The 24810-nt window shown below is 34.2% G+C and overlaps 1 protein-coding gene across 1 annotated transcript in view; it reads left to right on the plus strand.

Annotated features, from left to right (window-relative positions):
* The window catches only part of LOC119535080 (zona pellucida binding protein), a 167879-nt gene that overhangs the window by 36846 nt on the left and 106223 nt on the right, over positions 1–24810 (plus strand). The window contains exon 5 of the mRNA XM_037837598.1: positions 13868–14086. Coding sequence (XP_037693526.1) covers positions 13868–14086 — 219 coding nt within the window. The remainder of the gene's footprint in view (positions 1–13867; positions 14087–24810) is intronic.

Consider the following 24810-nt stretch of genomic DNA (forward strand, 5'->3'; position numbering starts at 1 on the left):
GTCAACACTTGTTATTAACTGAATTATGGTGTTTATGAAGGGGTATCTCATGTCATTTTTATTTACTGTACTTATATGTGATAACTAATGATGACAAGCATCTTTTCATCTCTTGTCAGCCATTTGTATATCTTCTTTGGAGAAATATTTATTGACATCCTTTGCCTATTTTTAATTGGGTTGTTTGTCTTATTATTGAGTTGTGTGAGTTCTTTATGTATTATAGATACAAACTCTGTATCTGATATATGATTTGCAAATATTTTCTCCCATTCTGTTGGTTGTCTTTACGATTTCTTGGTAGTATCTTTTTGAAGCAGAGAAGTTTCTAATTTTGTTGAAATCCAGTTTATCTAGTTTTTCTTTTGTTATTTATTCTTTTGCTGTCTTATATAAGAATCTACTAACAAATTTGAAGTCATAAATATTTATCCCCCTGCTTTCTTCTGAGATTTTTGTAGTGTTAGCTCTTTCATTTAGGTCTTTGATCCATTTTGAGTTTATTTTGGTATATGGGGTGAAGTATGAGTCCAAATTCTTTCTTTTACATGTTCCTATTAAGTTATTCCAGAACCATTTGTTAAAAAGACAGTTCTGTACCAGTGAATGATCTTGGCACTCTTGTTTGATATCAGTTGACCATAAATATATGGGTTCATTCTAGACTCTCAGTTCTCTTCTTCTAATCTATATGTGTGTCCTTAGGCCAGTGGCACAATGTTTTGATTATTGTAGAACTGTAATTTTTGAAATCAGGAAGTATGAATTCTCCAGTTTTGTTTTTCTTTTTCAAGATTGTTTGTCTAGACTCTTGAACTTAACTGTTAGGTCATTTATTTTCTTTATCTGAACAGGCAAAACAGTCATGAAAAAGAAGAAAGAAAATAAGCTTTAAATTTACTTTCTATTGTGTATCTCACAATTTTTTATATTATAAATTATCATTTCTAAATGTTTAGTCATTTCTATTGTGATTTCATTCTTAACCTATTTATTATGTATGTGTTTTATTTAAAAATAAAGATTTTAATTGTTGATTTTCATTTTGATTCCTTTGTTTCAGAGAATATTTTATATTGCTTCTTAAATATTCTGTATGTTAATTTCTGAAATGTCTGTTAACTATATTTATTAGCGTTCCTTAATTTATTATTAACTTGTTTTCAAATACCCAAATCTTTAAATGTGTTATATTTTAGATACTGTTGTCCAGTTTACAATATCTAACTTCAAGAATGTCATATGTGCCATTTATCCTATTTATTTATCGTTATATTAAAAAAATTCGGTAACTGTACCTTTCATCCCTAAGGTTTCCATTTGAATCTTCCTTTTTAAAAATTCCACTTTTACATCCACCTGTTTTGTTTCAGAATTTCTTGTTCTTTATTACTTTTTAAACATTTTGAGGATTTTTGTATTTTTAAAATTTTGTTTTACAAACAAAAGGATATAAAATTGGTATACCCTTCTTTCTCACCTAAAATAGGTGTTATTGCTCTTTTATCTGTATAGTGGGTTTCAGGATACAGATATTTCACTGTTACAGTTTGCATTTTCCTGAATGTTAGTTACTTTGAGCATCTTTTTTTGCTCATGTATATTTTGAGGATTCATATTCATATTTTTTCCTGTTTTTTTTCCTAAGTTGTTTGTCTTCTTATCAATTTCAGTGAGCACTTTGAATATTGTGTATCAGTTATCCTCAAATTGTGGCCTGTGGACCTCTGGTAATGCCTGAGACCCTTTTAAGGGGCTGGTAAGGCCAAAACTATTTTCATAATTATACTTATTAGTGATTTTTGCTGCATAGACAAAATATACAGCCTCAGCACATAGCAAGGTAGCAGTACCAAACTGTTTTTTCATTGCCAAATGTGCAGAATGAAAAGAAATAAAATTTCATTTTAGAATGCCTTTAACAGGGCAGGAAAAGCACAGAATCAGGAGGCTCCACAGGAGAGACTGGTACCTTCCTGGATCTCCTCTCCAGGGAACCTTGGTACTGATCTACCTGTTGAGTCCTGGACCTGTCTGGTCTGGGAAAAACTGACTGGGGTAGATCCTCTCTAGGGGACCCTCCTCCCAGAATCAGCCCTCTAGTTAAAAGTTGCTAGAGGTAATGAAAGAGTGTTCAAAAAAAACATGTACAGGCAAAACCAAAATCCCAGCAGATCAGTATTCCCTGAGGAGGAAGAGAGAAGGGAGCACTTTTTCCTGGGTGAGAAACAACTGCACAAAAAAGGGCAATATCAAAAAATTCCATATTTTCAGGGAAAGAATCAGAAAAATAAGAGATGAAAAAGTTCTCATCAGTTAAACAGAAGCTATGCTACAGGTCTAGAATAAGTTGACCCAAATGTCAAAGAATAGTTAGAGCATTAAGACAAACAACAAGAAAACCTAAGGCAAAAGAGAGAAAATGACCTCTAGAATAAACTAAACAAGAAAATCAGATGCCTAGACACCAGCAGAAGTCACAAGTCATACTAGGAAGCATGAAGATATGGCCCAGTCAAAGGAACAAACCAAAACTTCAGATGAGATACAGTAGTTGAAACAACTAATTAAAGATGTTCAAACAAATCTTCTACTAAATTCAGTGAGTTCAAGGAAAATGTGGCAAAAGAGATGAAGGATATAAAAAGACACCATGTGAACGTAAATAAGAACTTGGAAGCTTGAAAAAAAATGACAACTTAAGAGAATGAAAGGCACAATAGAAGAGATGAAAAACACAATGTAGACATGCAACAGCAGATTTGGAGAGGCAGAAGAACAGATTAGTGAACTAGAGGACAGGGAATCTGAAATCTTACAAAAGGGTAGGGAAAAGAATATAAAATTTGTGCAGGGACTCAGGGAATTGAATGACAACATGAACTAAGTGAATATACATGTTATGGGTATCTAAGAAGTAGAAGAGAAAGGAAAAAGGTTAGAAAGAATAATTGAGGAAATAATCGCTGAAAATTTCCCAACTCTTACGAAAGACATCAAATTTCAGCTCCAAGAAGCACAGCGTACCCCAAACAGAATACTCCAAATAGACTTACTGCAAGACAGTTACTATTCAGATTGTCAAATGCCAGGGATACAGAGAGAATTCTGTAAGCTGCAGGAGAAAAGCAATCCTTCACATACAAGGGAAGCTTGATAAGACTAAGTGTGGATTTCTCAGGAGACATGATGGAGGTGAGAAGGCAGTGTTATGATATATTTAAGATACTGAAAGAGAAAAACTGCTGATCAGGAATTCCATATCTGGCAAAACTGTCCTTCAAAAATGAGGGATAATTTAAAATATTTACATATAGACACTGAGTTAGTGAACAAGAGATGTGCTCTACAAGAAATATTAAAGAGAGTGCTACAGACAGGAGAGAGAGATTTGGAGAAGAGTGTAGAAATGAAGATTATCAGTAAGGGTAACTAAAAGGGTAAAAAGAGAAAAAAATATAAAATATGACATAAAATCCGTAGGACAACATGATTGAAGAAAGTACTGCCTTTACAGTAACAAGACTGAGTGATAATCTTTTAAACTCCCCAAACGAAAGACAGAGACTGGCAGAATGGATATAAAAGCAGGGATCCATCCATATGCTGTATAAAAGAGACTCCCTTTAGACCCAGGGGCAATAATATGTTGAAAGTGAAAGGTTGGTGTTCCAGTTTGCTAAAGCTGCCAGAAAACAGAATAACAGAAATGGACTGGCTTTTATAAAGGGGGTTTATTAGGTTACAAATTTATAGTTTTAAGGCCAAAAAAAAGTGTACAAAGTAAGGCATCAACAAAAGCATATCTTCACTGAAGAAAGGCCGACGGCATCTTGGGTTCCTCTGTCACATGGGAAGGCACATGGCGACATCTTCTTGTTCTTCTCTCCCTTGCTCTGGTTTCAAAATGGCTGTCCCCAAAATTTCTCTGCACATTTTTTCTTAGCATCTCTCAGCTCTCTTCAAAATGTCTCTGCCTTTTATCCTCTCATAGAGGATGCCAGTAAACTAATTAAGACCCACCTTGAATGTACAGGGTCACATCTCCATGGAAATAATCTAATCATAGGGTCCCACCCACAGTTGGTTGCGTCACATTCCATGGAAACACCTAATCAAAAGTTCCCACCTACGATAGATCTGCTCCCACAAGATAGGATTAAATAACATGGTCTTTTATGGTACATAACAGATTCAAACCAGCACAGTTGGAAAAAGATATTCCATGCAAACAGCAACCAGTAAAAAGCAGGGGTAGCTATACTAATATCAGACAAATTAGACTTTAAAATGTAAAACAGTTAAAAAAGACAAAGAAGGACACTGTGTATTAATAAGAGGGACAATTCATCAAGAAGAAATACTAATCATAAATATTTATGCACCTAACCAGAGTGCCCCAAAATACATAAGGCAAAGCTGGAAACACTGAGGGGAGAAATAGACACCTCTACAATAATAGTTGGAGACTTCAATACACAACTCTCATCAATGGATAGAATATCTAAACAGAGGACCAATAAGGAAACAGAGATCTTGAACAATATGATAAATGAACTCAACTTAACAGACATTTATAGAACAGTGCACACCACAACAGGAGGATATACATTCTTCTCAAGTGCCCATGGATCATTCTACAGGATAGATTACATGTTCAGTCACGAAGGGTCTCAATAAATTTAAGAAGATTGAAATCATACAAAACGCTTTCTCAAATCACAATGAAATGAAGCTGGAAACCAGTAACTGGTGGAGGGCTGGAAAATTCACAAATACATGGAATCTAAACACTCTCTTAAACAATCAGTGAGTCAAGGAAGAAATTATAAGAGAAATCAGTAAATATCTTGAGGCAAATGAAAATGAGAGCACAACATATCAAAACATATGGAATGCAGTGAAAGCAGTGCTGAGAGGACAATTTATTGCCCAAAACATCTATATTAAAAAAGAAAAAGAGCAAAAATCAAGGGCTTAACTGCTCAACTGGAGGAACTAGAAAAGGAACAGCAAACTAACCCCAAAGCAAACAGAAGGAAAGAAATAACAAAGATTAGAGCAGAAATAAATGAAATTGAGAACATGAAAACAAGAGAATCAATAAAAGCCAGAAGTTGGTTCTTTGAGAAAATCAGTACAATTGATGGACCTTTGGCTAGGCTGACAAAAGAAAAAAAAAAAAAAAAGGATTAAAATAAATAAAGTCAGAAATGGGAGGAGGGACATTATTACTGACCCTGCAGAAAGAAAAGAGATAATGAAAGGATACTATAAGCAGCTGTATACTAACAGACTAGAAAAATTACATGAAATGGACAATTTCCTAGAAAAGCATGAACAACCAACATTGACTTGAGAAGAAATAGAAGACCTCAACAAACCAATCACAAAATAAAAAAATCTCCCAACAAAGAAAAGTCCATGACCAGACAGATGCCTTCAAATGTGAATTCTACCAAGCATTCAAGGAAAATTTAGTAGCAATTCTGCTTAAACTCTTCAAAAAAATAGAAGAGGAGGGAAAACTACCTAACACTTTCTATGAAGCCAACATTACCCTAATACCAAAGCCAGACAAAGATACTACAAGAAAAGAAAATTGTAGACCAATCTCTCTAATGAATATAGATGCAAAAATCTTCAATGAAATACTTGCAAATTGAATCCAGAAGCACGTTAACAGTATTATACACCATGACCAAGTGGGTTTTAGTCCAGGTATGCAAGGGTGGTTCAACACAAGAAAATCTGTTAGTGTAATGAACCATATCAATAAATTAAAGGGGGAAAACCAGATGATCATCTCGACTGATGCAGAAAAGGCATTTGACAAAATTCAGCATCCTTTCTTGCTGAAAACACTTCAAAGGATAGGAATAGAAGGAAACTTCCTCAAAATGATGAAGGGAATATATGAAAAGCCCACAGTTAACATCATACCCAATGGGGAAAGGCTGAAAGCTTTCCCTCTAAGATCTGGAAAAAGACAAGGAAGCCCATTGTTATTCAACATTGTGCTAGGCAAGCAAAAGAAATAAAACATACCTAAATTGGAATGGAAAAATTAAAACTTTCACTTTTTGCAGATGACATGATCCTATATGTAGAAAATCCCGAAAAGTCTAAAGCTACTAGAACTAATAAACAAGTTCAGCAAGGTGGCAGCATATGAGATCAACATAAAAAAATTATTAGTGTTTCTATACACTTGTAATGAGTGATCTGAGGAAGAATTCAAGAAAATAATTCCATTTGCAATGGCAAAAGAATCAAATATATAGGAATAAATTTAACCAAGGACATAAAAGACCTATACACAAAAAACTAAAAAAAACATTGCTAAAAGAAACCAAGGAAGGCCTAAATAAATGGAAGGACATACTGTATTCATGGATTGGAAGACTAAATATAGTTTAAATGTCAATTTATCCAAAATGATTTCTATATTCAATGCAATACCAATCAAAATCTCAACAACTAACCCTACAGATACAGGGAAACCAATAATCAAATTTATTTGGAAGGACATGGTGCCCCGAATAGCTAAAAGCATCTTGAGAAAGAAAAATGAAGTTGGAAGTCTCACACTACCTGACTTTAAAGCATATTAAAAAGTTACAGTGGTCAAAATAGCATGGTACTGGCATAAAGATAAGATATATTGACCAGTAGAATTGAATAGAGAGTTGAGAAATAGACCCTTTCATCTAGGGACAATTGATTTTTGACTAGGTGGCCAAGTCCACTCAACTGGGACAGAAAAACCTCTTCAACAAATGGTGCTGGAGAACTAGATATTCATATCCAAAAGAATGAAGAGGACCCCTATATCACACCTTACACAAAAATTAACTCAAAATTTTTCAGAGACCTAGACATTAGAGCCAACACCATAAAACTCTTAGAAGAAAATGTAGGGAAATATCTTAAAGATCTTGTGGTAGGAGGTGGTTTACTAGAACTTACACCCAAAGCTCAAGCAATGAAACAAGAAATAGATAAATGGGATCACCTCTAAATTGAATACTTTTTTGCATCAAAGTACTTTGTCAGGAAAGTAAAAAGGCAGCATATGCAATGATGGACAATATTTAGAAACCACACTTCTAATAAGGATTTAATATCCAGAATATATAAAGAGATCCTGCAAGTCAGCAACAACAGACAAATAGCCCAATTAAAAAATGAGCAAAAAACATGGATAGACACTTTCCAAAAGAGGAAATACCAATGGCTCAAATATGAAAAGATGCTCAACTTCACTAGCTGTTAGGGAACTGCAAATCAACACCACAGTGAGATAGCATCTCACACCTACTAAATGGCCATCATTTAAAAAAAAAGGTAACAAGTGCTGGAGAGTATGTGGAGAAATAGGCACACTTATTCACTGTCGGTGGGAATGTACAGTGGTGCAACTGCTCTGGAAGGCAGTTAGGCTTTTCCTCAGGAAGCTAAGTATAGAGTTGCTGTATGATCCAGCAATCCCATTACTAGCTATATACTTGGAAGAACTGAAAGCAGGGTTTCACACTGATGTTTATAGTGGCATTATTCAGGATTGCCAATAGATGGAAACAGCCCAAATGTCCATCAACTGATGAGTGGATAAACAATCTGTGGTATAAGTATATAATGGAATATTATGCAGCTGTAAGACAGAATAAAGTCATGGTGCATGCAACAATGTGGATGAGCCTTGAGGACATAATGTTGAGGAAATAATCCAGAAACAAAAGGATAAATACTGTATGGTCTCACTGATTGACACTAACTATAATGAGCAAACTCTGAAAGTTAAATTTGAGAACACAGGTTATCAGGAGATAGAAGGAGGTTAGAGATTGGGCATTTTATGCTTAAGGAGTACAGATTGTTTAACAATGTTGATTGTCAGAGATGGATAGCACAATACTCTGTGATGGTAGCACAATATTGTAAGTATAATGAACAAAAGTTAGTGTGAATATGATTGAAAGAGAAGAGTTTGGGCACGTATGGCACCAGAAGGAAAGATAGAGTATGAAAACTGGAACAGTATAATGTAGCAAAACCTAGAGTGGACAATGATAGTGGTTAATTGTACAAATGTAAGAAAGTTTTTACATGAACACTTTTACAAGTGTTAAAAATGGGATGGTATATGGAATAAATACAATTAATGCAAACTAGGCTTTATACTTAACAGTAACACTGTAATATTCTTTCATTAATTGTAACAAAGGCACTGTACCAAAGCTAAATATAAATAAGTGGGAAATATGGGAGTGGTATGGACTGTGCCAGTTTGCCATGTTTTTAATGCAATCATGTGGGGGCAGACTTATTAATCTTTTTGAATAGGGTGTTACTTTTTGATTAGGTTGTTTTGATGGAGCTGTGCCTCACCCAGCTATAGGTGAGACATTTTGATTAGATCATTTCCATGTAGGTGTGGCCCTGCCCATTCAGGGTAGCTCTTAATTAGATCACTGGAGTCCTTTAAGAGGCTCAGGAAGAGAGACAGGAGCCAAAGCTGACAGAGATGCTTAGAGATGCTTGGAGATGTGGACAGAAGGACATTTGGAGAAGCTAAGAGATGAAGCCCAGAGTTTGCCCTGGAGAAGCTGAGATAGGGTCCCCCAGATGCTTAGAGAGAAACGCAGCCCAGGAGCAAAGGACCATTAGACGCCAGCCGTGTGCCTTCCCAGATGACAGAGGTGTTCGGAATGCCATTGGCCATACTTCAGTGAAGATACCCTCTTTTTGATGCCTTAGTTTAGCCACTTTTTTATGGCCCTAGAACTGTAAATTTGTAACCAAATAAACCCCCTTTATAAAAGCCAATCCATTTCTGGTGTTTTTCATCATGGCAGCTCTAGGAAACTGGAGCAGGACTTTGCTTTCTTTTTTCTTCTTTGTTTTTGGAAGAAGTGGAAATGTTCTCATATAGATTGTGGTGGTGAATGCATAACTATTGATTATACCAAGAGCCACTGATTGTACTCTTAGTATGGATGTATGGTGTTTGAATAAAACTTTTTTTTTTAAAAAGACTTCAATAATGAAGCATGAAAAATCATCAGTTTTACCAATTTTTTGACTCTTGAGCACATCTCTTTTCATTTGTGAGGAAATGAGAAGTAGACATAAAATGTAATCGCTATCTTGGGGAAAAGGCACTTTTGTGATTGAGTTACCCAGCCAAGTTTTTTTTAACAGAACCATTTTCCTTGAAAGACTGATTTATAATCTTATTTTGCAGTCTTGAATATGGAACACAGCTGATAGTAATTATTGGATATGATACAATTGAGCTTCCTAGTGGAAATTAGAATTTTGGTATACTTGTACTTGGCTCCATGAGCTTGACAGCTTCTTAATACTTAAAGGCAGATTAGCTTGATAGTAACACGTGTGCTTATTTTGTATTATTTAATGAAATATGTCAGTATTTGGAAGTTCTGCTTATCAGTGAACAATATTTTTCAAATGACTCATGCATGGTGTTACAAAATCATGCATGATTATAACACATCCATTCAAAGTACAAGCTAAACTAATGGATGAAAACTTTGTTGATACAGTTTTCATATTCCACATTGCAACAAATCTTTAAGAAATTCCCACTTGTTGAGTTTGGTATACTGCAAACTGTAATCTACAATTATCTGAAAAGGCTATTAAAATGTTTCCTTTTCCAATTACATATCTGTGTAAGGCAGTTATTTGTTTTATGTACTTCACCAAAACAACTTAGCATCAAGACCAGGTATGAGAGTCCAACTGACTTCTGTTAAGCCAGACATTAAAGAGATTTGCAAAAATATAAAAAAATACCAATGTTGTCAATAATTTTGGGTGGAAAATTTTTCCAAAATATTCCTGATATTTATGTTAAATAGGTAAAAGATTTGTTATTTTTAAATTAAATAATATTTTAAAAGTCTCTCAGTTTTAATTTCTAATATAGTAAATGTCTGTCTATCTATCTATCTATCTGTCTATCTCTTTATCTATATCTGAACACTTTATGGTCCTCAATAACTTTTAAGAGTGTAAAGAAGTCCTGAGACCAAAACTTGTGGGAGGAACTGTTACAGATATTGTCACCTATTTTGGAGATTTTTCCTTCCAATTACCATATGTAATTTCTGTATTTCGCATTTTTATGCCTTTTTAAATCCTTATTTTCCTAGAGTCATACATGTCTTTTTTCTCTTATTGCTCCCAATATTATTCTGAGAAGTTTAGTTTTAAAGCTCTTTCAGAGGTCCCCAAGACCACCTACATGTTTGGTGATTCACTACAAGGGCCCATAGGAAGATACAATTGCATTCACAGCTAAGGTTTATTACAGTGACAGGATACACAACAGGATCAGCAAGGGTAAAAAGCACAGGCAGAGACAGGAAAAACCCATGTTAAGTTTTCCTTTATGCTCTCTGAATGAGGAGTCACAACAGCCTGCTTCTTTCTTCAGTGGTGAAAAATAAAAGTAACATAGGTGCAATGATTCTGCTCAGGGAAGCCAATTAGTCATTCAGGCACCCTCTGGAACTACAGAAGTTCCAGTCTCAAAAGTTAAAAAATGTTCACGGGGTCCAGGTTGGCAAAACAGGTTTATTACTTAGGGAAAGATTCACATTTGAATATGGAACTGTTTACAGCCTAGGGTCAGTCTTGCAAGCAAGCCATCATAAAGATAGCAGCTTTAGGCCTGCACATATGCTCATTTTGAATTGGCATGTGTGCGTGTGTGTGTGTTCTTTTAATGGAGATTTGGGACCCTCTTCAGAAGGTGATACTTTTGATAGTTTTTTAGAGCATTTTGGGAATGTTTTGGTTTACATCCTGACTTCTTTGTGTCTCCAATAATTTCTTGCCAGATTTCTGGATAGAAAAATATTGTTCTATTTTTAGTCCATAGGCAGAGAAGTACTTACTTGTCTTTGGTCTCATACTGTGAGCCTATCTCCATTTCCAGCTATAACCCCCTCAAGTGGTTATTCTTTGTGATATTTGTGTACATCTTTTATCTTTGATATTATAAATCAGTATTTGTATATGCATGTACATGATAAATGTGTTTATAAATCATACATGTGCTAAGAGATGTATCAGAAGGCCTGTAGATTTATATAAGATTTGATTCTAGAGCTAACACTTATTTTCAGTATTCTGTACCTTTCTGATACAATGACACAAATATTTCTTCACCTTATGGAAACATTTTCCTATTTTTCCATTGATTAACTTTTTTTGTCCTCTCTGTTCTCTCCTTCTTGAACTGCTTAAGTTTGGTATTAGATATCTGGGATCTCTCTTCATCTCTTACTTTAATCTTATAATTTTCATTTGTTTCTAATTTGCTGTATACTATGCAAGAATTCCATTACTTGGTATCCAGACATATTAGATTTCTAGCCTTGTTTTTATTCCTTACTTCAATTAACTTTTTAAGCAACTTCAGTATTTAGACATTTTTTTTAGTTTTTCAAGAACATTTTATATATTTACCAATCATTTTTCTGCAAAAGCTTTACTGTTGTTTTATAGATATATTTTCTATCTTTACTATTTAGACTTTTAAAAACTTACTAATGATTTCTGCATTGACTGTTTCTTTTAGGCCCCTTTTCCTTGCTTTTTATTTTCTTGCTTCTCTTTAAGTTTTTGTATTTCCCCAAATTTGGGGAATTCTGTGGTTTTCATTCATGTTTCTGAATTAAACTGATAGAGGTTTCCTCTGCAATTAAAAGCTTCTGGTCTCTGTATATAAATATTGACAATAAATTCTGTATTCACTCTGATATTTAGCTTAAGTGAGCAGGTAAGAAAGTGAACAGTGGCAGGCTTTACTTCAGTGTGATTGGTGAGATTTTCCTTCAGACTCTGTAGCTAGGAACAGGTAGGGAGGACAGTCATGACTGAACAGAAGTAGCAATAGAGTTCCATGCCTTGAAAAGTGAAATTTTCTGATTTCTGACATTGCTGTGAATTTATCTGTTTTTAATTTATTGAGGTGAATTTTACCTAACATAAAATTTACCATGCTAAAGTGGACAAAAGGGGCTTTTAGTACATTCAAACTGTTGTTTGACCACCAGTTCTATCTAGTTTTAAAATGTTTCCATTACTCCAAAATAAAACCCATTATCCAATAAGGAATTTTTCCCCATTTCCCCTCCTCCCAGCCCCCTGAAAACTACCAATCTGCATTCATCTCTCTGGATTTAACTGGTTTGGATAGGAATGATTTAATTTGTGACAACTTGTGTCTGACTTCTTGTTTCTGACTTCTTTATGTTTTCTGGATTTGTCCATGTTGTAGAATGAATCAATATCTCATTCCTTTTCATGGCTGAATAATATTTCATTGTATGAATATACCACATTTTGCTTATCAGTTAATTTGTTGATGGAAATTTGAGTGGTTTTTGCCTTTTGGCTGTTGTGAATAGTGCTATTATTTATGAATATGCATGGATTTGTATTTGAGTATCTTTTTTTCAGTTCTTTGGAATAGGTATCTCACAAAAGAATTACAGTCATAGGGTAATTCTATGTAACTTTTTGAGGAACAGTTATACTCTTTTCACAGTGGCTGAACAGTTTTATGTTCCAATCAGTAATGCATGTATATACTATGTCTGTACCCACTGTTTTGGCTACTGTATCTTTATGGTACGTTTTGAAATCTAGAAATGTGAGTCCTCCAAGTTTGTTTTTCATTATCAAGATTATTTTGTCTATTAGGGACTGGTCCTCTCATAATTCAGTTGGTAGGATTTACATTAAATGTATAAGCATCTTGAAGGAATGTAATATCTTAACATTAAATATTAATGTTATTAAATATTCTACTCCATAAACACAGGATCCCTTTCCATTTATGTAGATCATCTTTAATATCTTACAGCAATATTTTGTATTTTTCAGTGTCCAAGTATTTCACCTTCTTGGTTAAATTTGTGCCTTGACATTTTATTCTTTTGGAAGCTATCGCAAATGGGGTTGTTTTCATAATTTCCTTTTCTGATTGTTCATTGTTGATGCATAGAAACACAATTGAGTTTTGTGTGTTGATCTTGTATCCTCCAACTTAGTTGAATTTTTAAATTACCTCTCATACTTTTTGTGTTTTGGGGATTTTTTATATATAGATTAAGCCATTTGTGATGAGAGAGAGTTTCTCTTCTTCCCTTGGAATTTGGATGTCTTGATTTCTTTTTCTTGCTCTAGCTAGAACTTCTGGTACATATTGATTAAGAGTGGTGAAAGTGGAGGTTTATTTTTACATTTATATTTTTTTGTCTTATTTCTGTATGATTTGGGGATAGACAAGAAAAAAAATAAATGTAAGTTCTGGATGTTCAACCGGAACTTAATAAAACTGATTTGGGATTTATTAGAAACATTATCTCTATTGTTGATAGTTCTATGGCCTTAATTTCTTCTAAGATGAATATATAAATTTAGTGATGTCCCATTCCTAGTTTGAGGTATCATGATAGTATACCTAAGGGGCCAGACTCTTAAAACCAGCTGGCCTATATTGGAAACTTAATTTGGATAGCATAGATAATGGGTACGTGACATAATGCCTGCATCTCTCAGTTTCCTCATCATGGTATAGAAATAATATCAATCTTAAGTGATTGTTAGAAGATTTAAATGAGCCACTATTTTTAAAGTGCCTATAATAGTATTTGGCATTTAGTAAGTGCTAGGTAAGTTTTTGCTAAATAAAAATAAGTATAAATAAATATAGCTGTATATAAAACATGTATTATGAATTCTTCCCCAAAGATTTATGTTAAATAGTAGCAATATATTTGAACTGCATAAATAACTATGTTTTTCTCTGTTTAATTTTTTACAGCTTATCGTGAGCCTCATTATTATTATCAGTTCACAGCTCGATATCATGCAGCTCCCTGCAATAGTATCTATAATATTTCTTTTGAGAAGAAGCTTCTTCAGATTTTAAGCAAATTGGTTCTTGACCTTTCATGTGAAATTTCCTTACTTAAGTTTGAATGTCATCGTGTTAAAATGCAAAAAGCTGGTTTGCAAAATGAATTGTTCTTTACATTTTCAGGTAAGTATGTCCAGTTCTTTAAAGAAAAACAAATTGAGAACAGATAACTAATTTTAAAGGCATGTAAAATTACCCAAAGCATTTTTAAGATATGAATGTTATAAATCTAAGTATGTTTCATTCTCTACTTTGATTTCGTTCCAGTAGCCACCAAAATAAAATTCTCCTGATTCATGTAATGAAAAGTTTGCTCTCTCAAATAACTTAAATCTTGCTATGATAATTTACTATTGAATGGGATTAGTGTAAGGAATATCTTTCATGATATTTAGCTTTAAAGATTTAATTTGTAAACTACCTAATTATAAGATAAGTTAGTATCATAGACCACAGGGACCCTTCTAACAGCTTATTTTGTTTTTCCTAATAATGCAGAATTGAGGCCCAATATATTCAGGAAAATAAAAAATTAGGCTTGATATTTAAGGAGTCTCAGATTTAAAAATTGTTTATGAATCAGCGTTTAGGAAACACCATACCATATGTTTTTAAGGAGTCCCAGTGGCAGTAGAATCCCTCCCCTTTTCATCTCAAATGCTATAGCTTACTATTTTTCTTTTTTTTCCCACATCATTTTCCTTTATTTCTCTGCTATTACTGTTTGACTGTACCTACCCATTGCTCTTCTCCAGAAAAACATTGAGAAGTTTTCCCAGTCTGAGATAAATTACCAGAGAAAGACTGACTCTTTGATTCTTAAAGAAGTCCATTATTAGGATTCATAGGATTTACAGGGTCTTTGAATCTTGGATATGTTTACTAGGTAGACAAATATTAGAAAACCTGAGAGATGTATATGTGAACCTGTGAGAGAAGTTTTAGTATCTAATACAGATATGAATGGGGAACTGACCATCAGATCTGTTTTTTATAGTTCCTGAATGATCCTTTTATCTCTCCCTAACTCTATATCTCTCTTTTCAAACCTACATCTGTGTAACTCCATTTTCCACTTTTATCTTCTTTCTTTCATCTCTATTTTTTTAATAAATTGAAGAGTATGCGTTCTTATAATTAGAATAGATCTGGTTTTAAATTTTTTTGAAATTCTGACTGAATTTAGTTTCAAAGTCCTGTATTTCTGTTTGATTGCAAGATATATATATATATATATATATATATATATATATAATGGTATTATTCAACCTTTCCTTCCTTCTTCCCTCCTTTCCTTCCTCCCTTTCATCCTACCTCCCACCCTTCCTTCCTTCTTTCCATCCATGCCTCCTTCCTTCCTTTTTCCTTCTTTATAAAATTATATATTTTTTTATCAAGGTGGCAATCACATAAAATAAATGTTTTACAGTTCACTGGAATTTAATACATTTACAGTGTTGTGCAACCAACCCCTCTATATAGTTCCAATGCATTTTCATCACCCCAAAAGGATACCTGTACACATTAAGCAGTCATTCCCATTTCCCTCTCCCCCAGCTCTAGGGAGCCACAAATCTGATTTCTGTCTTTATGGATTTACCTATTCTGGACATTCATATCGATGCCATTATACAATATGTGACCTTTTGTGTCTGGCTTCTTTCACTTAGCATGTTTTCACAATTCATCTAATGCTGTAGTCAGTATCAGAGCTTGATTCCTTTTTATGACTTAGTATCGCATTGTATGGATATACCACATTTTGCTTATCCATCCCTTCTGATGGACTCTTAAGTTGTTTCTACCATTTGGCTGTTGTGAATAGTACTATATAAACATTTGTTTACAAGATGTTTGAATATCTATTTTCAGTTCTTCTGAATATATACCAGGAGTGGAATTGCTGAGTCAAGTGGTAGTTCTATGTTTAACTTTTTAAGTACTGCCAAACTGCTTTCAAAATGGCTGGACCATTTTACTTTACCACCAGCAATGCAAGAAGGTTCCAGTTTCTCCATATCATTGCTACCGTGGGTATTTTCTACTTTTTTGATTATAGCCATTCTAGTTGATATGAAGTGGTATCTCCTTGTGGTTTTGATTTGCATTTCTCAAAAGATTAATTAAGTTGACTGTCCTTTCATGTGCTTGTTGGTCATTTGTAAATCTTTTTTGGAGAAATTTCTATTCAAGTATTTTAATCATTTTTTAATGGGGTGGTTTATTTTTTGTTGTTGATTTATAAGAGTTCTTTTTATATTCTGGATACTTGACCCTTATCAGATCCATAATTTGCAAACATGTTCTTGCATTCTGTAGGTTGTTCTTTCACTCCTTTGATTGTGTCCTTTGATGCATAACAATTTTTAACTTTGATGAAGTCCAGTTTATCTACTTTTTCTTTTGTTGTTTATGCTTTAGGTGACATTCCTTAGAATTCATTTCCAAATCTGAGGTCATGAAGATTTATCACCTTTATGTTCTTTGAAGAGTTTTGAATTTTAGCTCTTATGTTCAGGTCTTTGATCCATTTTGAGTTAATTTTGGTATGTGATGTGAGATATGGGGCCACCTTTAATCTTTTTCATGTAGCTATCCAGTTTTCTTAGCACCATTTGATGACAAGACTGTTCTTTCCCTATTGAATGATCTTGGCACCCTTGTTGAAAAACAATTTACCTTAGAAATATGGTTTCATTATTTAAGTCTAAGTTTTATTCTATTGATCTATAATTCTATCTTTATGACAGTACCACAGTTTTCTCTGTAGCAAGTTTTGAAATCTGGAAGTGTGAGTCCTCCAAGTTTGTTCTTTCTCAAGATTGTTTTGACTTTTGAGGCCCTTAAAATTTCATAAAAATTTGGGAATCAGCTTTTCCATTTCTGCCAAAAAGACTCTTGGGATTTTGGTAGGATTTTCGTTGAATCTAGAGACTGTTCTAGTTTGAAGCTGGTATATACGCCAGAAGAGGCCATGTTCTTTTAATCCGTTCCTGTGGGCACAGACCTATTGTAAGTAGGACCTTTTGATTAGGTTATTTTAACTGAGATGTGGCCTACCACATTCATGGTGGGTCTTAATCCCCTTACTGGAGTCCTTTATAGAGGACAGAAGGACACAGAGAAAAGAGGCAGAGAGCTCAGAGAAGTCCCAGAGAAACTAAGAGATGAAATTAAGAGAAATTCAGAGAGGAAGCCACTGGAACCAGAAGCTAAAAGCAAAGAAACCTAGGAGAGAAGGACCAGAAGATGTCACCACGTGCCTTCCCATGTGACGAAAATGTCCCAGATGCTGGCAGCCTGTCTTCAGAGTCCAGATATCATCCTGTTGATGACCTGAGTTGGACATTTTCATGGCCAAAGAAATGTAAATTGTAAGTTAATAAATCCCCATTGTAAAAGCCAACCCATTTCTGGTATATTGCATTCTGGCAGCTTTAGCAAACTGAAATAGATTTTGGTACCAGGAGTGGTGTGCTGTGCTTTGCAAATACCAGAAATGCTGTGACAGCTTTATAAATGGATAAGGGGAAGATTCTGGAAGAATTGTGAGAAGCTTGATAGAAGAGGCCTAGATTGCTTTGAAGAAACTGTTGGTAGAAACATGGATGCTAAAGATACTTCTGGTGAGAACTTAAATAGAAATGATGAATGTGTCATTACAAATTGGAAGAAAGGAATCTCTGTTTTAAAGTGGCAGAGAATTTGGAAAAATTGAGTCCTGATGTCAGATAGAAGGCAGAATTTGAAAGTGATGAGCCTGGATATTTAGCTGAAGAGATTTCCAAATTAAATGTGGTAAGTGTGGCCTGACTTCTTGCAGCTTAAGTAAAATGTGAGAGGAAAGGGATAAGCTGAGAACTGAACTCTTGGGTACAAAGAAATGAGAATTTGGTGGTTTGGAAAATTCTGAGCTTCTGGAAAGAATAGTGTCCCATGTGAGGATTTAACTGAACATGGATCCAGTCCGCCATTTCAGTGTGAGTCAGGATTGGAGCTGGAGTTATCCAGAAAGAATTTGTTGAAGGTCCTATTGTCTGATGGTTGGGACCCCTGTGTGCTACATGTGATACCAAGTTTGTTGTGAGATCTGTATGAATGGAACCACTACCATCCCGGACTAAATGCGACAAAAAGGGGACAGATTGAAGGAAAAATGACTTCAAAGGCAGAACCATTGAAGCTGAAGTTTGGAGCAAAGATGCCTTGGGCCAGGAGTGTGGACCTACCATGTACGTCAAGAGGGTGAGTTTGCCCTGGAGTTTGCAGAGGGTGGGCCTTCCATCCCATTGTTTAGAAAGAGTGCGTCCACCCCAGGCTTTGGAGAGGGTGGAGCATATATCCTGGAGACTGGGGAGAGTCTGACTGCTACCCCACTTTTTGGAGGGAGTTGACCCTATGCCCCAGAGATGGCAAAGAGTCTGGCCGCCACCCTGATATGTGAGAAGAGTGGAGCAGAGAGCATGGCCATCTCCCCAATGCTTGGAGATGTTGGAGCCCTCACCCCAGTGTTTGGAGAGAGCAGAGCCACTGTGCAAGCCCTTCGAAAGTGTAGGGCTGTCATTCTGTCAACCCTGAGGATGAACGTCTTTCTATAGATGACTCTCACACCTTAAAGTCTAATAAAGTATGCCCTGCAGGTTTTTGGAACTGTTTTGGATTTGTGGCTTCTGTTTGGTTTAACATTTATCCTATGACTGTACCTCCTTTGTAATTTGAAAGCAGATAACTTGTTCTAAGTTTCACAGATCCATGACTGGAGGGTAATTTTGCCCAAGGATAGATCACATCTATAACTGATTTTGATGAGACTTTGTACTTAATATTGTTCCTGAATGATTTAAGGCTTTTGTGATATTGTGATGGAATGAATGTATTTTGCATATGGAAATAATATGTCTTTTTTGGGGTCAGAGGGTGGAGTGTGCTAGTGTGAAGCCATGTAATCCAGAAAAGTTCCATTCCTAATTTGTTGAGTATATTTATCATGCAAGAGTATACAATTTCGTTAAATGCCTTTCCTGCATCAATTAAGATGAGCATGTGTTTCTTTGTTCTCTTTTTCATCAGTGTGTTGGATCACATGATTGATGTTTTATGTTAACCCAATCTTTTGTTTCCTAGGATAGATCTCATTTGGTCATGGTGTATGTATAATGCTTTTAATATGCAGCTGGATTTAATTTGTTAGTATTTTCTTGAGGTTTTTTGCATTTATGTTCATAAAAGTTTTGGGCTTATACTTTTCTTTTCTTGTAATGTCTTTGTCTGGCTTTGGTGTTAGGGTCATTCTGGCCTTATATCCTGAGTTATAAAGTGTCCTCCTCATCCTCTATTGTTTGGAAAATTTTGAGAAAAATTGCTTAAATGCTTGGTAGAATTAACCAGTGAAGATATCTGGTCTTGGGATTTTCTTTTTGGGAAAGTTTTGATTACTGATTGTATTTGATTTGTTATGTTTGTTCATATTTTCTGTTTCTTCTTAAGTCACTTTGGGAGTTTGTGTATTTTAAGAATTTGTCCATTTCATCTGGGTTATCTAATTTTTTGCATGCCAATTTTACAAACTATTCCTGTAAAGTCATTTTATTTATGTGAGATTCATAATAATGTCCTCACTCTCATTTCTGATTTCAGTAATTTTAGTTTTCTTTCTTTTTTCTTGTGTAGTCTAGCTAAAGCATTGTCAATTTGGTTGATCTTTTCAAAGAAACAACTTAGGTTTCATTTATTTTCACTATTATTTTTCTTTTCTCTCTTTTGTTCATCTCCACCCTAATCTTTATTTCCTTCCTTGTGGGTTTAGATTACTCTTTTCTAGTTCCTGTAGGTGTAAAATTAGGTTTTTGATTTGAGATCTTTCTTGTTTTGTTGTTTAATATATCACATATATGTATAAATTTCTCTCTGAGCACTGTTCTCCCTGCATCTCATAATTTTTGGTGTTATGTTTTCATTTTCTTCATTCAAGGTATTTCATAATTTTCCTTGCAATTTCTCCTCTAACCCTTCAATTATTTAAGGATGCATTGCCTAATTTCCACATATTTGTGAATTTACCCATTTTCCTACTTTATTGATTTCTAGCTTCATTATATTATGGTCAGAGAAGATGCCTTGTGTGATTTCATACTTGTTTTGTGACTCAGCTTGTGGTCTATCCTGGAGTATGTTCCATGTGCTCATGAGAAGGCTGTATATTTTATTGTTTGGGGGTGAAATGTTTTGAATGTATCTGTAAGATCTAGTTAGTTTATAGTGTTGTTCAAGTCCTCTATTTCCTTGTTGACTTTTTGATCTTCTGTCTAGTCACTCTAGGTATTTTTGAAAGTCAGATATTGAAGTCTAACTATTTTTGTGGAACAGTCTCTTTCTCCCTTCAATTCTGTCAGTATTTGCTTCATATATTTGGGGGTGCTGTTGTTAGGTATGTATACTTTCTAATTATTGTATCTTCTTGATGAATTGGCCCTTTAATAAAAATGTAATGTCTTTCATTCCTCATAACAATTTTTACCTCTCTATTTCATCTGATATTATTATAGCCACCCGTATTATCTTTTGGTTATTACTTTCATGGAACACTTTTTACATATTCTGGTTTCAGCCTATTTTTGTCTTTGGATCTAAAGTGAGTCTCTTGTAGACAGCATATAGTTGGATCATGTTTTTTTATCCATTTGATAAAACCATGTCTTGTAATTGCAACTTTAAATTAATCCACTTATATTTTAAGTAATTGCTGATAAAGAAGAACTTCATTCTGCCATTTTGATATTTGTTTTTTACACATCTTATATTTTTTGGCCTGCATTTCCTACATTATTACCTGATTTTGTGTTTAATTGATTTTTTCTAGTGAACCATTTTGATTTCGTTTTCTGTATATATTGTAATCATTTCTTAGTTTTTGCCTCAGTAATTGCAATTGACATCTTAAACCTCTAATTGCATTGTTTGTATTATTACCAACTTAGTTTCAGTAGTATACAAAAACTCTTCTCCTATTCAGCTCTGCCCCTCCCTCTTTTTATTATTTTCACTACTTACATCTTTATTCATTTTGTGCTCATTAGTATAGATTTCTATCTATTATTTCATGCATTTGCCTTTTAATGTGAAAAAAAAGGAGTTTCAAACTAAAAATACAATGATACTGGCTTTTATATTTACCTGTGTAGTTAGCTTTAGCAGTGTTTCATATTTCTTTATATGACTTCTGCTTGCTATCTATGTCCTTTAATTTCAGCCTGAAGAACTCCCTTTAACATTTCTTGTAGGGCAGGCCTACTAATAATTATCTCCATTAGCTTTTATTTATCTGGGAATATCTTAATTTCTCCTTCATTTTGAAGGACAATTTTGCATTAAGTAAAATTCTTGTTTGAAAGATTTTCTTTTAGCATTTAAGAAATTTTGTTCTGGCTCTGGGTTTATGATGAGAAATTGATTGTTAATCTGATCAAGGATCTCTTGAACATGACAAGTCACCTCTCTTGCTGTCCTCAAGATTCTTCGTCTTTGGTTTTTGACAGTTTTATTATATTGTGTCTCAGTGTGGATTTGTTTGTGTTTATCCTTTTTTAAGTTCATTGAATTACCTACTTGTGCAGATTCATCTTTCATCAAATTTGGGAAATTTTGTGCTATTATTTCTTCCAGTATTCTTTCTGCTTCGTTCTCTCTTGCCTCTTCTTCTGCAACTTCCATTATGTATATGTTGGTATGTTGATGATATCCCACTAGTCTCTCAGGTTCTGTTCATTTTTGTAATTTTTGTTTTCATTTTGCTCCTCAGATTTGATAATTTCAGTTTATCTATTTTCAAGTTTACAGATTCTTTATTCTGCCTGCTCAAATGTGCTATTGAAAATCTATTTGTTATTCATTTCAGTTATTGTAATTTTCAACTACAGAATTTCTGTTCATTTCTTTTATAATATCTTTCTCTTCATTGATATTCTATGTTTGAGTCATCATTCTCCTTGTTTCCTTTACATTGTCCTTGGTTTATTTTACATCTTTGAACATATTTAATACAGTAGATTTAAAGTTTTTGCCCTGAAAGTTCAATGTCTGCTTCCTTAGGACAATTTTTGTTAATTTCTTTATCTGCTGTGAATGGATTGTACTTTCTTGTTTCTCTGCATGCCTTGTAAATCTTTGTTGGAAACTGGACACTTTGAATCTTTATAATGTGATAACTCTAGAAATCATATTCTTTCCTCATCCTCAAGGATTGCTATTTTTTGCTTGCAGTTACAGTTCGCTTACAGTTAGAGTTGTTTGTTTAGTGACTATGCTAAACTATTTTTTGTAAAGACAGTATCCTTTGTCGTATTTGGTCTCTGAAATATTTTTTCCTTTTAACTTTTGGTCAACCAGTGGTTTGACAGAAATTTCCTTAAACACAACATAGCAGATGAGGCACTCATTGGCAGCAAACTGATTCAGCATTCACTTGGTTGCTTAAACCTTTGTAAACCTTTTCTGAGAGTTCAAACAAAAAGTTGACTCTGACAGACTTTTTTTTTTTTTTTTTCCTTCTCCTCTGTATTTTTGTGGAAGGGTGGGCCCTGGAAGTTCCCTACTCTGCCATTCTTGGTGATGTCACTTCTGTCTTCTTTTTTTTAATCTTACAGAATGTTTGTCTTAAAGCTTGGTAGTTTCACACAGGATCAGGTACCTTAATCAAGTAGCCTTAATAAATAGGGGATAAAATAGGAAAAAGAAGCTTGGGGAACGATTGAGCTCTTTTAGAAGCTCATCTAGAGAACATGAGTGTTGTATAGTTTGTCTAACTGCATCAGGAAGTACAGTGTCCATGGCTTATTGTCATCAGTACTGGATTTGAACCCAAACTGTGCCTTAGATGTTAGTCACTTGAGTAAACTTTATCTTTACCTATTCTGAAATTATAGGTAAGAAAGACCCTTTGTTTCTGTTGATTGTGTGTTGTGGTTTCCAACAGTTTTGATTTAATTGTATGAATAGTAGATTTTAATAAAATGCTTCATTTTCCTAAGCTTTTATAAAGATTCAAAGTAAAAAAAAAAAGAACACCATACTGATGATCCAATCTCAGAATTTTGTTATGGTGGTTGTATACATGGGCGTGTAGTAATTTGAAAAGTTGTTCCTTAGGTGTACAGTATTTTAAAAGTCTGCCCACATTTTTCTGTGATTTTGACATTGTGCTCTTTATATATCCATTGTGCATTCCTGATATATAATTTTAGAAGTATATGTTTTTATGAGCCTCATTTTAAGAAGACTTTAGGCAAAAATGTACCATAAACAAACTTTTTTTTTTTTCCAAATCTGTAGTCCTAATTCGAAGTTTGCTTCAAATTAACTCTTCAGTCTGATGTTTTCAACACACTGGGATGGATTATGATGTCTTGTTTGTGCTGTTTTATCACACAATATTATAATACCTTATATCAGTTCAGGTGGCAACAGTAAAACTCACAACATGTGCTGGTTTGGTAAGATATGAAAGAAATAGGTCGAAATAAAATAAATATTTCCCAGGATTCCAGTAGTGTACTCTGCATATATTAATACTTGTGTGGTCAATTTGATGATCTTCAGATCAATGCATGTTTATCAAACACATTTTACATAGTAGATTAGGCAATCATTGGCAACAATCTGTTAACGATCTTCAAGATCATACTCTAGTAAGAAGAAAACGTTCAAGTAACAATAGTATAGGTCATGTAAATACTGTAGAAAAGACACCAAGTGCCCTGTGGGTTCTAAGGAAGAAAGACGATATTAAGGAAAAGAAAAATTAAGGAGGACCATAAAAAATTGCTGGTGTTTTAAAAGGTAATATTGATGATGGGAAGTGCTAACAGAATTCTGTGTTAAAGGGACAGCTTAAAATCACGTCCTACGGACAGTGGAGGGCATATTTGGAAAACAGTATAAAATGGGTTGAAGGGATTGGGTGTGCATAGAGAACTTGGGGAAGATAAAATTCTGAAGATGTCTTCTGGTTATATTATAGAGAGCTGAATTATTTATGTTTTCAATCATTTTGTTGAGCTCCTTGTTTTACAGACTAGCGTGGAAGTATCAAGGAGAGATTGAAAAATTTACCTAGATTTATTAGTGATGGATCTTGGGCTAGAAATCACATTTTTCCCATTTATTTTGGTAGATATTGGAGAGTGACTGAAGGTGTTTGAGCTGTGTGATAATACAACTAATGCTATAGTTTAGAAAGAGTAATTAATGAAAATATTTAATATCATCCTTTTTTATTTTTTAAATCAGTTTTATCGAGATACATTCACATACCATACAGTCATCCATGGTGTACAATCAACTGTTCACAGTACCATCTTATAGTTGTGCCTTCATCACCCCAATCTATTTTTGAACATTTTCCTTATACCAGAAAGAATCAGAACCAGAATAAAAAATAAAAAAGAACACCCAAATGATCCCCCCAATCCACCCTATTTTTCATTTAGTTTTTATCCCCATTTTTCTACTCATCCATCCATATACTGGATAAAGGGAGTGCGATCCACAAGGTTTTCACAATCACACTGTTACCCCTTGTGATCTACATTGTTATACAGTCGTCTTCAAGAAGAGTCAAGGCTACTGGGTTGGAGTTTGGTCGTTTCAGGTATTTACTTCTAGCTATACCAATACATTAAAACCTAAAAAGTGTTATTTATATAGTGTGTAAGAATGTCCACCAAATTAACCTGTCGACTCCATTTGAAATCTCTCAGCCACTGAAGCTTTATTTTGTTACATTTTGCATCCCCCTTTTGTTCAAGAAGATGTTCTCAATCCCATAATGCTGGGTCCAGATTCATCCCCAG

This window comes from Choloepus didactylus, chromosome 5 (assembly GCF_015220235.1).
Source record: "Choloepus didactylus isolate mChoDid1 chromosome 5, mChoDid1.pri, whole genome shotgun sequence".
Taxonomy (NCBI): domain Eukaryota; kingdom Metazoa; phylum Chordata; class Mammalia; order Pilosa; family Megalonychidae; genus Choloepus; species Choloepus didactylus.